The sequence below is a fragment of the Esox lucius genome, chromosome 11 (assembly GCF_011004845.1).
Source record: "Esox lucius isolate fEsoLuc1 chromosome 11, fEsoLuc1.pri, whole genome shotgun sequence".
In the NCBI taxonomy this organism is placed as follows: domain Eukaryota; kingdom Metazoa; phylum Chordata; class Actinopteri; order Esociformes; family Esocidae; genus Esox; species Esox lucius.
The window spans coordinates 37,903,788-37,920,250 of record NC_047579.1 but is presented as its reverse complement, the minus strand read 5'-3'; the positions used below and the strand labels follow the sequence as shown (position 1 = coordinate 37,920,250).

Sequence of the window (16,463 nt, the reverse complement as noted above, 5' to 3'; positions counted from 1 at the left end):
ACGGATGTTACACAAAAGGCCAAGACTATTGACTGACTATACGGATGTTACACAAAAGGCCTAGAAAGAAGCACAGGGTTTTAACACAGTGTAACACATAAAAATAATGCACCATCTGTCAGTCTTTCTGCCCACCTGCCCGTTTTTTCGCGCCCGCCCGCCTTTCCACCTGCCAGTCTGAATAAAAAAACCTTTACCCAGACAGAGCACAGTGTTCTCAGCAGTGCCTGTATCTTTAGTAGAGGTAGAGATGCGGTGTGTTGGTGACGCTGGTGACAAGATAAAGCCAAAGACAGGAAGGCAGTGACATCACGCAGCGGAGCGGGGGAAGGGGGGGGGTTGCAACAACAGATGGGAGCAGCAATCAGACCTAGCAACATCAACGTAAGCCAAGCCCCTGGTCCAGTTTGACAATAGCAGCACAGTACAAAAACACTCTACACAGGCCCTGCAAACATACAGGCTTGAAATAGAGACGGTGAGAAATGAACAGGCCTAGATGGGTCACCAAGGGGAGGCGTGAAAATCAATCAGAACAGCCATCCTTTACTGGCAGGTCTTCCAGAACCAAATCAGTTCTGGGCATTCAGATGGGGAGGGGGCGAACAACCACAGTTAGGTCAAGATTAGAATCTGTAAGCAATAGGCAGCACAAAATACAAACTGATCTCCTAGTTTTCCTGTTAACTCACGGCTAGTGTGCCTTTAAAAAAAACAAAATAAAAAAAGATCCTGTGGAAACCAACCACCCATTCCAGTTTGTGTTATTCAGAGGCAATGCTTTACAACGACGCCTGAAACACGAGCAGCCGCAGGTACAACGCCCCAGCCCCATGGCCGGGGGGGGGGGCGAGGAGCTCCGCTCATCCACATATTATTGAGAGAGGCAGGCAGGCAGCAGACTGCAGGGCCCCGGTCGGGGCTGGGCCCCCTCTCCCTGGCATGCTGGCCCGAGAAACAGAACTGGAGCAGACCATCTCAATAATGTAGCATCCTAAACGCAGCTTCCTCCCTCTCCGGGATGACTTGCAAGACAGGTGACCGGAGCTTCCGCACGGGCTCTTCCCAGCAGCCGATGTGAATGTGCGGACCACCAGCAGTATGTTGGCGCCATGTAAATGGTGCCATAGCAGAGCACTGATGGAACAGCGCCACACAACCTCTGATCCAAACCCGGGACCCTTGAAAAGCAATTTCACAAAGTCACGATGTGTTTGAAAAAGGCCCAAAAAAAACATTGTGAGGTGGTCAAAGATGAGGAAAACGAAGCCAAAGCAGGAACAATTACCACGTTTGCTGTGGTTTTGTTTTCACACTTTCACCTTTCTCAGTTGTAGCCTTGAATGACCACATTCATAATCACCATTTATAATGACATTTGAACAGCTCTTTGTTTACCACAATGTAGGCCCATAGTTGGGTGCATTTTAGAAGGGCACCATAAGTGATCCTGTCTAAATGTTTGTTCACGGCCTGGTCTTCTTTATAAAATAAATCAATCAAACCTGACAGTGCCTGTCTGCCTCCATTTTGTAATAAACTCTCTCAGAGCTGAGGAACCGTTACAAAGGTAGTAGCCAGTAGAAAAGTAGAACCTTTTGCAATGTAAGGTTCATACACGTGAGAGTATTAATTCTGCAGGTGTTCCCAAACGAGCTCCTGGGGCCCCCCCCATAGGAAAGGCTTTATAAATTAATCAACTCATCACCAAAAACCAAAGTGGATCAGCTTTGGTTAAACCCCGTTCCAGAGGATTCAGCCATGTGGATGGTGTGGTATTAACACACTCGTTCTCCAACCTTTCCAGGGGACCCCAAGCCATTCCCTGTATTAGATGCATTAGTTTAGACTGTCGGCTTCATTCAGGTGAGGTAGTACACGGCTGCAACTGAATTCTGTGATGGCTGGGGGGGGGAGACCTAAGAAACTCTGGCACAGCGAACCATCGCACCGTGGGACAGACTTCTCGCTCGGGCCTGACATCCCCATCTCCATCCAGGGGACCTTACTGCCACAGAGCAGCCTAGCCTGGAGGGCCAGGGACGCTGAGGACGACACCTCACTTAACAAGAGATGAACCAGGGTGTGGAGGCTAAAACGGCCCACGTGTTTAAAACTGGTCTGTGCACATAACTATTACAACAACGCTGTGACGGTTCGCTCTGGCGTCCGTTGTCGGCCTGTTGGGCCACAAAGCCATTTCATCTCTTGCACGCCAAACATCCTTTGTGCCAGCGTCAACGCTCCTCATCATGTTTGGCCAACGGTGCGTTGGCTAGGAGGAATGGGATCTCTGTCAAATGTCCGCCCAACGACACAGCCAGTTCAGGGGAAATTACGTTTGAGACTTGTCCTCCGAATCAGGATGTATTCGACAGCACACAAGCGGAGGCCACGTGTCAACAGCCACGACAGAGCTTGCGGGTGCCCGACCTCCCAGGAGGAGGGGCTGCCCCAACGAGGCGAGGCGACATGCGGTCTGGCATCCACCCATTGGTTTGGCGAATCCATGTGAAACAGAATGTCTGTCTCATCTGCGCTGTCCCCGCGCCCTGGTCAGTGTTTTAGACTGACCCAAAAGATGTTTGCGCAGTGAGAAATACGGCAAAGAAACCCGTAAATCTGTGCGACTAAGACATCCGCCGCAGAACGGTTTAAATTATTGAGAGAATTCTCGATTCATCTTTAATTATTTCCGATTAATTCTCAGGATGCGTAACAGGCAACATGGTTCCCAAAAAGTGGACAACACCAACACGCACAGTGCAATAAAACGCCCGGAACTGGCCTTAGAGACCATTCAAAAGCTACCAGAGTAGTGCCATTTACACTACATAAACACGCACACACAATTTCGCCAACTGGAACCAGTAAGTGATAAGACAACTACACCTCAGCTATACCTCCAGGCACCTAACTAGTGGATCCCTAATATAGTGACTACATTCATCACAAGGGTGCTCCACTGACAGTAGAAAGGCCTTGTTCAGTAGGCCTTGCCATTCAAAACTGGAGATGGACCGTCTTAAACATCCCTCAGCAGCTGCTCACTGAAGAACTACATGCAAATGGGTAACGCTCAAACAAAAAAAACTTCATCATGGATCCAAATGTCATATTCCATCCATCAGTCTCTCAAAAGGTCAGGGGTTCTCATCAATAAATGACTCCCAGACTGATGGCTGAAGCTAAACGTTGCCCTTCTGGAAAAGAAAAGAGATACAAAGTGCCAGGGAGAAGAAATGGATGTTAACTAACCTACAATAAAGCAGAATATCCAAACACACACACACACAACAAAGGCACATTGGTAATGATACATCACACTCTTTACACATCCCTCGCTCTGACACAACCTCGCTCGGCCGCTCAGACACTGACTGGTTTGTCAACCACCCAAGCTTAACTGGAGCATGATAGAAAACAGGAAACGCACCGAGACAGAGATGTACAACACGTCACCTCAGGCACACACAAACCGACTTCCTGTATCTGTTAAAGAGGGAGAAACATCTGCTTTCTGGAACATATAAAGCTTTGCTCGCTCACCGTCGCCGCAATTCAAGTAAAAAATAAAAAAAATACGAAAACATGTGCTCAAAACACAGAGACTAGAGCAAGCAAAGAGAGAGAACAGTGCTAGCAGAAAGTGAGTGAGACAAGGACTGCCCTTTAAAACAAGTCAATCTCCCCCCTCCCCCCTCCCAGCTGCAGGCAACGGGACACCTGAGTAGAGAAGCCAATCTATTGTACTCAGAGCTCCATGTCACACAGGATCTTTCATACGTTGCAGCCTGTAGGAGACACCACATCGCCGGGTTGACGCCCATGTTCTGTACATGCAGTTTTCCCAGGCTGGTAGGGCAGTACACACACCCAGCCGTTCATAAGCTACAGAAATAAACAATCTTACAGTTCACACAGAGCGCAGGTAGGGCGTCTGTTATCCTGATTAACTACGACAGATATTTTACATCTGCCTGCTTCACCTCTGCCAAGCCCATCCGTAACAAAATGCATGAACGCTTCTTCCAATTTCACAGAAACCGGACAGGGTTATATAGAACCAGCACACCTACCACCGCAGTCTGACACCTGAGCTAGGTGTCCCTCTTAAAGGGAGGCTGTCCTGCACATTGGGCAGGTGGTGGGAATGACGCATTGAACACCCTGAAGTGAACACCTCCCCCTTAACTGGTGCAGCCAAGAGACCTGTCGGCCCGTCTGATGGCCTGGATGTAACGGATATGCATACTCAGGCCAGGGGTTTACCCGCCGTCACACTGAACGACACGGCCCGACGACACAACCTACTGTCACACTGAACGACACGGCCCGACGACACACACTACCCACCGTCACACTGAACGACAAGACCCGACGACACACACTACCCACCGTCACACTGAACGACAAGACCCGACGACACACACTACCCACCGTCACACTGAACGACAAGACCCGACGACACACACTGCCCGCCATCACACTGAACGACACGGCCCGACGACACACACTACCCGCCGTCACACTGAACGACACGGCCCGACGACACACACTACCAGCCGCCACACTGAATGACACGGCCCAACAACACACACTACCCACCGTCACACTGAACGACACGGCCCAACAACACACACTACCCACCGTCACACTGAACGACACGGCCCGACAACACACACTACCCGTCGTCACACTGAACGACACGGCCCAACAACACACACTACCCGCCGTCACACTGAACGACACGGCCCAACAACACACACTGCCCACTGTCACACTGAATGACACGGCCCAACAACACACACTACCCGCCGTCACACTGAACGACACGGCCCGACAACACACACTACCCGCCGTCACACTGAATGACACGGCCCAACAACCCCCCCCCCCCATGTCAAGTCTCATCATCCTGCCAGCCGACAAACAGGCTGCAACTGTGTGTCTGAGGCAGACAGAGAAAGGCAGAGAGAAAAACAGAAAGGCAGCACCAAATGCACCCAGCCTAAGAATTAAGCCCACCCCACCAAAAATACAGCAGGCTCATAGAGGTTCACCTCGCTTCAATATTCTCCCCTTTCCTAAATGTAAATAAGAGCAGTGCCCTACTACATGTCGGTTACATTACAGCCATTCAGCTCTTATTCAGAGCGACTAACAGTAGCGGGGGCATACGCTTCCCATCCTCCAATATCCAGCACACAACAAGATGAAAATTGGTCAGGGGACAAGGCCCCATTAGGACTTTCACTTGAGCACAGCATCCCAGCGGCCTGCCATCCTCTGCAACCACACACGAAAACGGGTCGTGTCTGCGATCCCATAAATGCTTCAGTGCTGCTTGTCCCAAGAATGCAGATATGCCAGTTTTCTAAGAGAACCGCCGCGCTCCCTAGAGAGGAGGCTCTGAGCCAGAGGGGTTTAATAGCAGATACTGGACCTATATTGGGTTCTCCATTAGCACAGACCAAAATGCAGCAGTGAGAGTGAGGAAGGGAAAAAAAGGGACAAGAGCACAAGCAAGAAAGAATGAGGGAGGATGCGAGAAAGAGAGAATGGCTTCAAATCATTGTGGCGGTGGTTGGATAACTACATTTATATGGCATTTCTGGTTACACGTGAATTACTTCAGAGCACCACTGCCAATGGTCACAACGCCAACAAACACAAAGAATAGAGGACTTGACCGCCACTGCGATTTTAACAGGACAATGTATCAGATTTATCACAATTTTGTTAACCCATCTAAAACGGTTACCACCCTGTAATCCTGCAGAGGTGGCGATCTGTGTCGACCTAATGTAAGCCAAATCACAAGGGGTCAAAGGTTGGCCTGGGGCCACGATTATTCACGAGACCGACACGGTCCAAATGTCCTTACAAATAGACTCAGAAAACGAGGCAGGGAAGAAGGGCTCAATAGAACCACAATATACATGTTTACATCCTTTATATCATTCCCCACAAAGGCGGTTCTCCCGAAACAGCAGCACTATATCATTCTCTGGAATTAGTCTCTCCACCATTTTATCATCTAAGTCTGTAGCCACTGGTTTCTGTAATGTGGTGCCTCTTGATACACAAAGAGCAGATTTAATTTAAATAAATCACAGGCAAGATCAAACATATAGAAAAAAACAATGCATAATGTATCGAGATCAAGGAATAGCTTGTTTCTAGAAAAGGAGTTCGTGGCTCTTTTCAAAGCAATGGTAGTACTAGGAGAAAGCGGCGCAGACCCCTACATCACGATGCCGGCTTGCCTCTGAAGCTAAGCAGGGTTGATCCTGGGTAGTCCCTGGAAGGGAGACCATGATGCAGCCGCCAGTGGTGGAGAGCCAGTAGGGGGCAACCTTTCCCGGGTTTACAGATTAAATCCCAAAAACCCTGGGCAGTGAATGGGACATTGCCCAGGATAGATAGCGGTCTATTTGACGGTATGTTATTTTGACTGTGGTCACCAAAGATCCCGTGGCCAGAAGAGCAGGAACCCTAACCCCAGGGTCATGGCGAAATGTCCCATCTGACCTTATGCCAACATATCCCCATTCTTTGCCCGAAAACATCCCAGGGCTCGTTGTTGTGATCAAGGATGGGTTTAGCTCACCTAAACTAAGGGCCCAAACACAATAATGAACACCAGAAATGGACAGCAGTCCATTGGACCAGCAAACTATTTCAGTCAGCACGCAGAATAGCTCGCCAAGACCAGTCAGACCAGTTCAAAGGGCCGGGCAGCATGGCCCAGGGACGGGCCTGTTCTTGCACACATGCACTGGCACCGCCATGGAATGGGCATAAACCTGACGGATCGTTCGAGTGATGGCTCCAACACAGATGGGCAGCGCACAGTCACGGCCACCCCGACAGTGGACACGTTCATTAAGGCAGCAGATGGAAAAAAGGCGGTTGAGTGGGTAGGGATAAATTGGACCGGTCCAATGAGAAACTTTTGTTAGTTAACACTGTGCTCTCTTCAAACGAAACTGCACAGGGACTAACCTGAATTTCCAACATGACTTGTCGTCGTTGCTGAATGTCTGCTGTAAGCGGTTACACAAACGTTTATTTCCACAACTCAATCCCCAGTACAGCATTCACAAAACCAACCCGAGAAGGTCTGGGTGAACAACACCCCAGTCACCAATACAAATTTCCTGCAATTTTAAACATTTTCCCAAGGAACTGAGAATATGGACACTTAAAACATTGCTCACACACACAGCATTTTCGAAGTAGCTATCCGACGCAATTACTGTTTCAACACAACATTTCTTTTGTTTTCAGATTTATATGCCTGCAATTTAACAGGAAATGTAGGATTATGAATCTAATAATATACTGGCTCACTGCCGTCCATCACATCAACAAAAACATGCTGTGGTTCCTGCCTGAAAAACTATTTTAAATAGTAATAATTAGTCGTTATTGGAAGAACAGCAGAAAAATAAGGCTACGAGTGAGTAACACAGCAGTTGACAGCCCAATGAAACACACATAAATCAAACGCGGCATTCGATTGTTGAGCTCTCGTCTAAACGTATTAGCGCTACAGCCAACTTTCAACTACTGTAGCTAGGGCTAGCCTACGAGGCAACAGGCTGCAGTATTGACAACTAATGATTCATGGTTTGGAATGAGTAGGCTATTTTAGCAGATATCTTAAATAGTAATGCCCATCATTACAAGCTAGTACCACTGATACCACTGAATCATTCCAGATAAGCTCATGGAGAGACATTTTTAAGTACAGATTGGCTAATTCCGTTCATCGTAGATGTACGCACAGTCCTTCCGAGGCTTTCTGCTAGGGATGTGACCGTGTTAAAAATGTTTGCCTAAAATCTGATGTAGTAATGTTTTCATTTGTAAAGTCTGTCTTTAATGCAATTTGTCACATTTCGTATTAGGCGGGAGAGATATAGAGTCCAGGGGTACAGATAAACAGGATCCATATTGGACAGAAACAAAAATAAAAACATTAGAAATAAACACACTCAGTCACAGAAGGAAGGAACCTAAAAGGGTGGAATGAAAAGCAGGAGTGAAAAGACAGAATAAAAACACAACCTAAACTAGGGCTGCACAATATATCGTTTCAGCATCGACATTGCGATGTACTCATCCGCAATAGTCACATCGCAGAACGTGCAATTTAGTAAGGTAAACATATATCGGTCTAGAATATATATTTTGTTCAAATGGAAAACCAGCATTATATCTGTCTGATATAAGGTAATTTACTCTGATTTATGGGTTATGGGACACAGTTTATTATTATTATAATAAACTTGCAGGCTCTGAAATGATGAGCGAGGAACAGGCAAAACACCGAAATGGAGAATTTGGTTGCAAAAAGAAATGCATCGTCAATTACATGGAAATATTTCGGCTACAGAGAGGATGATGTTGACCTAAAATAGGTACTTTGTCGAGAGTGCCTTGCAATTGTTGCCACAACACGACCAATTTGTTTGATCATTTAAGGTGGCAGCAAAGCATCTCAATGCCTTCCAAAGCAAAACGCTATTTTGGATGCATTAGCCAGTATTACACCATACGAGAAAAGTTCCAAACGACAGAGAGAAATTACAGTTTCAATAACATTTCACGTTGCCAAAGACATTACAGTACAAATTAACACGGTTACCAAAGAGGGTTTTAAAAATATTATCTGGTCGCTTGACAAGCGGTTTGTAATGCCCTAACGCAACTATTTTTCTAAAGTTACCATCCCAGAGCTGTACGAGAAATGCAAGGCACAAGTTGAAAAAGAGCTGTCACAAGTGGAATATTATACAGCAACAACGGACTTGTGGTCCAGCCGGACAACGGAGCCCTACATTAGTCTGACAATACACTTTATTAATGAGGACTTCCACCTGAAAAGTCGTTGTTTGCAAACTGCATTTTCCCAGAGGATCAGAAAAGAGAAAACATTGCAACAGGGATGAGAGAAGCTTTAGCAGATTCGGGCCTAGATGAGAGTCGTCTAGCCTGTATAACAACAGACAATGCCGCCAACATGGTGAAGGCTGCAACTGAACAAGTGGACCACATTGCAGTGCTTTGGCCACAGACTGCACCAGTTGGTAAGTTATGCCCAATTGCGCATTCTATTTTACTATTGCTATACTATTACAGTTACATATTATTACCTAGCAACCTGTTCTGAAATATAATTTTCATGAGTTTCATACATTTTAATTGTAGAGGATGGGGCTGGGGAAGAATGAAAGATACATACTGGAAGGTTGATAGCCAAAGCTCTTTCTGAATTTTTTCATATCACAATATATATCGCAGAAAAACTAAATATTGCAATGTCAGTTATTTCCAATATCATCCAACCCTAACCTAACCCAAACCAACCGGATTGTTCAAGGATCCTCTGAGCTAACCGGCAGAACAGGAACACCACCCAACAGGTCAGCAAGAAAGCAAGGACACAGCGGAGCCATTTGTAAATGAGCAACTTTGGTCCAATCAATCATGGTGGCCGGCTGGCACGTCCCGGGAAGAACATGGAAAATAATTGAAGGACAGAACACACAAGGCCAGTCCTGTTGTTTTATATAGCTGGTTACTATAAGCCCTTTTCAGCTAAGACTGCAATGTTAAGCGTTTGACTGCTTTGTGAAAAGGAAGCTTCACAAGCCCGACAGGAAACCCAACGTGCAGCAATTATGTAAATAAAGCAGAGAGAGAAACAATCATCGCAAAGCTTTCAGAGCATTAACAGAGGTAAGATGCGGATTTGCTTCGGTCATCACAAATGTAAAAGAGAGTCCTTTAATCTTAAAACACCCCTCAGAGTAATCTCTCTCAAACAAACCACGGTGCAGAGCAGAATATACTTGGTTATTTCACCGGGTTCCATTATTGAGCGCATCCAGAACAATAACCTAGGGGGCTTATAAATGGGATGAAGACAACGGGGGATGGCCAAACGTACTGGTACCTCCGAACCCCTACACTCGATAGGCACACATCTCCATTCACAGGCCCCAGCGTCACTGAAGGTGGGCCAAAGCAGGTTCCACGTCAGCAGGGGTAACGACGGGAACACATGTTGCTGTTCATGTCGCTAGCGAAGGCATTCCAAAAAGACCACATGACGGTATGGTGAAACGTGAGGTGCTAAGGAGACTCCTCAGATGAAGCCTGAGAGACGCTGCATTGGGGGGGTGAAGATGACACCCAGACACACCACAAGTGAACATCCTGTTATCAAATGCAGAGTTTATGCATGAGCGAGTTTTCGCTTGATCCAGCCTTTAAGACAGGTGATGTACCCAGAACAGAATTCCTTGTCGTGACAGCCCTGTCATCATCATCGTCGCCTTCGTCATCAGTCAGTGCACTCAAAACAAAGACAAATGCTCTACATAATGGGCTTTGTGCCTTGAACCCGGAACGACTGACTGAGAAACTTCATGAGGACTCCTTCAAAGGCGGCCATTCAAACCAGTATGCAATCATTCACGTGAACGAGAAAACGCCTGTTATTTAAACACCATGTCTATTGATGAGAACAACAGTCCCTAACAGTTACCAGGAGACCCAGACCTCAGGACTGGTGGTTCTACATGTCCAGACTCTGGTTACCAGGAGACCCAGACCTCAGGACTGGTGGTTCTACATGTCCAGACCCTGGTTATGAGACACAGACCTCAGGACTGGTGGTTCTGCGTGTCAGAGAGAACTGTTGGTTTGGAAAAATCAGACAGAACCAGAATGACAGAAAAGTGTACTGCTCTTAAGAGGAAGGCCGACACCAGTGAGTCAACACTCTGGAGGACGCAGTCACTGCTTAGCAACGGACAAGGCTTTATCAAGTGTGTGTGTGGACAAACACAGCATGCAGCCAACAGACTCACAACCCGGAAAGCACATTTCAAACTGCAATCCTAAGAGGTTTTAGTCGACAGTTGTTGCTTATTTGTTGTTTGTTTGTGTTTGTTTGTGTGCGGGGGCAAAAATGCCAAAAGCTATTGTAGGTAACGACTGAAAGATGCCAAACATATCCTAAAGTAGATCATGAGTCAGACATTAGTTTACCATAATTTCTCTTTCCCCAGTGTTGTTTGTCCAGTTGTAAGAATCTTATTCTCAAAACCTAACTTCGATGTTCTGGGTCCACAGCATTATGGCAAACATAGGATCTCTGAATAGTATGATTTGGGGGGTTAATATTAACATTTTCAGGTGTCCATGTCATTTAATTTAGGTGCTAGCACAGCAGGGAGAGTACTGACTTCTCAGCAGCGAGGGGTGATTTAATCTCAGTTAAAATGAATTAAATCATGTGGAGGTGGGCGGGCGCAGACGTTTTGGGTCCACGTTAACAGACGTGATCGGAACCAGAACAAAGAATACCCCTTTTAGAAACTCACCAACAAGGTAAAGGGCCAAATATCCGTAGCTGATTTCATATTGGGCCAAGCATTATAGCCTGGTACCCTTTCTACCAGGAAGCCAAATATCCCCATAAGATGTAAAAGTGTGGAGGATCCCCCAGTTCTGGTATATTGAACCCAGTATGTCTTATGGCACATCACTAACTTGCATCAATGAGCACATAGGCCCTATTTGTTTTTTAATAGATCATGTATTTTTCAGTATATAGGTCATATAACACAGCCAACCACGGCCTACGGGACCAGTGTTTCCATTACAGAAATGTTTTTCTTCAGGAAACCATAAGATACCCCTGACCGAGCAGCTGCAATCAACATGTGTTACAGCCCAAAACCTCACTTGAGCAGGTCAGGAAGCCACCAGATTTGACATCCAAACGTACGATGGCGACCCGTGGACGGACCCAACACGGCGCCATCATCAGCGAGCTGCCAACCGTTGTGTTTGTAAATACATCCGGCCTACTGGCCGCGTCGCCCCGTCACATCGACACTCAATAACATTCCGTGAGTCACGCACCAGAAAAGTCTGTCCACTCACCGTGCAAGAGGAGGGTTCTCACCACTTAAAGGCAGAGCGTTCCTGTTTTTCTCCCCTCACACGGCCAGACCGAGAGCTGGTGTCATCATGCTCTTGCTCTCTCACTACGCCTCCGGGTCATAATCTAGCCGGGAGTAAGCCTATTTGGTTACGCAATCGCCACGTGACTGGCCCGACTGTCTTCACCACGGCTCCACGCAGGTTATCCCACATGCACTCAGCCTGTTCTCAGACTGCCAAACGGCACACTCCACCCTAGATGTTAGTGCACATACTCTGGGTTGGGCTTCTCTCATCCACGCAAGGGAAGTGGTGGGTTATTAGTTCAAGGAACGTCTGGTTTATCGTTTAAATCTTTAAGGTAGGTGATGGGGAAATCGGTTAACCTGGCAACTTGATGCTGTGCACAACATTTAAAAAGGCCCTCATGACAACAGAAAACAGGACAGACATCATTCAAAAGACAGAGCGCAATATTTTTGTAGTCTGGAACAAGATGTTGTTACCGCCTACAATGATGTAGGTGTTCTCTCCACAAGAACTTACATGTTTTTCTATTTCCCTATCTGCTGCCAGGATTGTTGCGCTCCCATGGGGCTACAACTACAAATATAATGTGTTGTCATGTTTATGAATTGAATAAGACAATTGTTATATTGGCTATTCTGGAATACCCCTTCGGGAGTCAGAGAGACGCACCAAGGCTGAACTGAAACAGACGGCTCCCAGGTTACTGAACGCAGGATCCAAAAGAGGCAGCAAATCTCAGTAGATACAAAAGCATGGCACAGGCCAGCATAGGCCATCAAGGACTTGGAGGGCCGAAACCCTTCTTGCTTCCATCCTCTGCTACTGAGGGATTAAAATCCTGCAATGTCACTGACTGATGACTCAGGTTTGTCCCTGAACAAAAAGCAATGTGTCCGAGCACAAGAGAACTGCAGCAAATAGTCAGAATATATATATATTTTTTTACAAATCACCCATAACTCTGCCAAGACACCTCACATGGAAAGAGAAGTGCGACATCTGAATGGAGGGTGACCGTGACTGGTGAGGTGGAGCCAAATCCTGCAAATGGAACACTAAAAACCCCCCAGTGGATGACCCTATCAAACCCAGAGACAACCCTCCACGTTACCATAGTGTCCGACGCGCGCGCTCAAGCATCACCAAATCCTAGATGCACCAGTTCACAGCCCTCTTCCAGGTACTTACAGAGAGATGTGTCGCCGGTCGACATTCGCCCTGGCCAGCTCGTCCTCCTCCACGTCCGTCTCGCCCCCGGAGCTGCTCTCTGTTGCATCGGAGTCGAAGGCTCCCTCCGCGGCCCTGAGGTTGGTGGTTCCGCTGAGGGACAGTTGCTCCAGCTCCGCCGATACTGAGGCGTCCTTCAGGAACCGCCCCAGCCGTTCCCTCTCCCGCGGGGTAAGGAGGGTGTCCGGCGGGCCAAGCGTGCTCTCCAGGAGCCCCCTAAGCTGCTGCCGGACGTGGTGCTCCACCTGTTTGGCCTGGACCACCTGCAGGCGCTTCTTCAGGCGGCGCAGGCGCCCTTCAATCTCCCCCTGCCGGGTCCTGGTCTGCTGGGTCCTCTCCCTGACCTCCTCCCCGAGGACCCCAAGGCCCGGGGAGGCCTGTCGGCCTGGTAGGGGGAGGGCAGATGTTTCCGGAGCCAGCGACGGCGGCCGGTCGTAGGGTCTGCTGTCGGGGAGGTACGTTGGGGGGTGGGTGGAGGTTGCCGGGTGTGACGGATGGTCAGGGTTTCTGGACACCCCCGCAGGGGGCTGGTGTTCTCCACCCCCAATGAGAGGAGAGCTCTCCCTGGGGGCGGTCGTCTGGGGCTGGGGCGCCGGGGAGTCCCGTCCAAGCCCTGCCGGCGGCACGTTGTTACCGCCGTTTACTGCCGCCACGTTGTTCCAGTCGCGGTCTGGCTCGTTTTTGGCCAACTTCTTGGACACGCCGTTGACCGGTGCTATCGTCGTATTTCCTCCCCTGCTGTTGCTCACGAGGCTCTTGAGCTGCTCCTCGGAGAACCCCAGCGCCTGGCGTTTCCTGGGCAGGAAGCCGGGCAGCACGCCGTGCTTCTGCAGCAGGACGCCCTGCAGCTTCAGTGACTCCTTGGTGGAGGGCACAGACGTCATGTCCGAGCACAGGTAGGACGCCACCAGCGGCTGCAGTTTGCCCAGGGGCGCTGAGGGGGCCTCGTTGCCCCGTGGCGACTCCTCCGCCCCTTTACCTGCGAGGATGCCGGCGCTGCCCCGGAGACCACGCTCCTCCGAGGCCTTGCGCTTGACGGCGCCGTTGCTGGCGACTAGGATGTGGCCGGTGCCCCCGCTGCCCTCCGCTCCGCTCGGGGAGAGTGTGGAGGAGGGCGTAGCCAGCTTGAAACGGATGCGGTGGGCGTCGGCCGGCGCGTCGGTTAGAGCGGGCGCCATCGCAGCCATGCAGCAGCACGGGGAGGGGGCGGGCGAGGGGGCCTCTCCCGATGCTGAGGCCAGCTCCACACCACCCACCTACCGCCTCGCCAGAGGGCAGCCTAAGAGGGAGGAAAGAGGAGGAGACAGATTAAATGTGTGCCAGACAAGGAATAAACAGCAAAGCTTCAAAATGCCCACGTTTGAAATGTCATAATTCCCTGTCTAGCATGTGGTAGTTACAACGACAGCCCACCACTTGAAATGCACCTATGGCGGTCACAAAGGTGGCATGGCCCTAATCCCACACTACTCTGCAGGAACAAAATTCGCTGACAGGAAAGCTTTGAGTACACGGAGCCCATCAAACATGTACACCATGTCGCAGTGGCAACGGGGAGCAGGTGCGTGAAACCATAGCTGAAGGACACTGAGTGAGGTGGCAGAGGGGGGGGGGGGGGGGTTGGGGGAGGGTTTCACTTGCAGGCGGCGCTACAGCAAAAGCTTAATTTATTTTTGCGTGGGACAGAACAGGCAACAGCTGATCTCACCAATTGTAGGTCAGGGCCCCAGATAGAGCCAAAGCTTACCAAAACCCTTTCAGAAGAGAGGGATTTCGGCAGCATAGCGGCCGGCTAACAGGATGAAAACGGACGGTGTAAAAGGCGGAGCCTACAGAAAACATACAGACAAGCGATTTGAGCACAGGACTTGGCGGCAGGTTGCAGGTGGTCATGCCTTACTAAGGGGACGTCACAACCTTTCATAAAAAAAAATAAAACGCCAGACTCAAGTCCAGTCATTCTGGAGGCACATCTATCACAGGTAAAACAGATTCATCTCCAAAGCTATTTATTTGATGTGTTGTGTATTGGTGAAATGCACATGACTCCTGTTTGAGAAAATATGTTAATTGGAGCAGTTTGGCAGTCTGATTCCAATGAACTAATCCAGCCCTCCGTACGGCATCGGTGCCGCAGCAAACTGGACAACCCCTTATGCTCAAGTGGCACCCCAAAAAAAAGCATCCCTAAATCCCAGGCCTGTTTCAACAGCAGAAAAGGCTTAAGGCGGGGCCCATGGTTGAAAAAAAAAAAGGCACCCTTATGGGGTAAGTAATGTTTTTGAAACATTCTCTCTGCTTTAATGACAATGTAGCTCATGGCAGAATTATCGCCTGGTTAACGTAACTGAAAAACAAGGCAGGCTGAAGACTCAGAGGCAGGTAAGTCATTGGGACACTGCACAGATAGATGGCCAGCTGGCTGTGTAAATACAATAGCGCAACAGACTGTTTAAAGGAAAAACATACCATGAGTCATATTTGAAAGAAACATTCATGAATACAAGTACAGGCCAGGCTGACATGACCCTACATTTAACCACTATTCAGTTTCTGAGAACTGAACAGAGAGAAAGATGATGTGTGTGTGCGTGTGTGGGTAAAATCTATTGATGATCTATGCTCAGGCAAGCTTATGTGCCTCCCATTATCCAATCAAGTTAGGGCACTAGCCATACAAAGCAAATGGTGTGTTGAGCTTTACTGTGTGCAACAAAAAATTACAGAATCTTTATCAGGGTGCCAACACATCACCCGATACTTTAATCAGATTCAAATAATTTATTGACCCATCTGACCCAGTAAATCATAAATCAGGCCTTTAATTATTCATATTTCCTTTTCTTTCTCAAAACGAAATGCTGCAATAATGTTTCTCAACTATGGAGGGGTGTAAACAGGCTAGACGTTCTCCCTTGGCTGTAATACACTACACTCATCATCACTGAACAACACAACCACTCATTTTCTAAACAACAAAAGCACCGGAAAAGCAAAACCTTCAAAATAAAAGACACTGCTAAGAGATGAAGCGAAGAGAGACGCACTAACAGTCATTTTTATCTCCTTGTGATAATATTTTAGTCAAAAGGCCTTTTGTGTGACAGCCATTCCCTGGGCTGGGTCGAGTGGAGACACAAGGAAACGAGTTGTCGGCTCTCTGGCCAACCATATCCTCTTATTGCCAGAAAACACTGACAGTCAAGACAACTAATCGGACGTCTCTGATATTTGAGGCT

The 16,463-nt window shown here is 48.3% G+C and overlaps 1 protein-coding gene across 3 annotated transcripts in view; it reads right to left on the bottom strand.

The window, feature by feature from the left end:
• The window catches only part of kansl1b (KAT8 regulatory NSL complex subunit 1b), a 71,976-nt gene that overhangs the window by 39,357 nt on the left and 16,156 nt on the right, over window positions 1-16,463 (bottom strand). For all 3 annotated transcript variants that reach the window (XM_010892502.4, XM_020050969.2, XM_010892501.4), the window contains exon 2: window positions 13,186-14,503. In XM_010892502.4, the coding sequence (XP_010890804.2) occupies window positions 13,186-14,411 (1,226 nt within the window). In that variant the 5' untranslated portion in view covers window positions 14,412-14,503. The remainder of the gene's footprint in view (window positions 1-13,185; window positions 14,504-16,463) is intronic.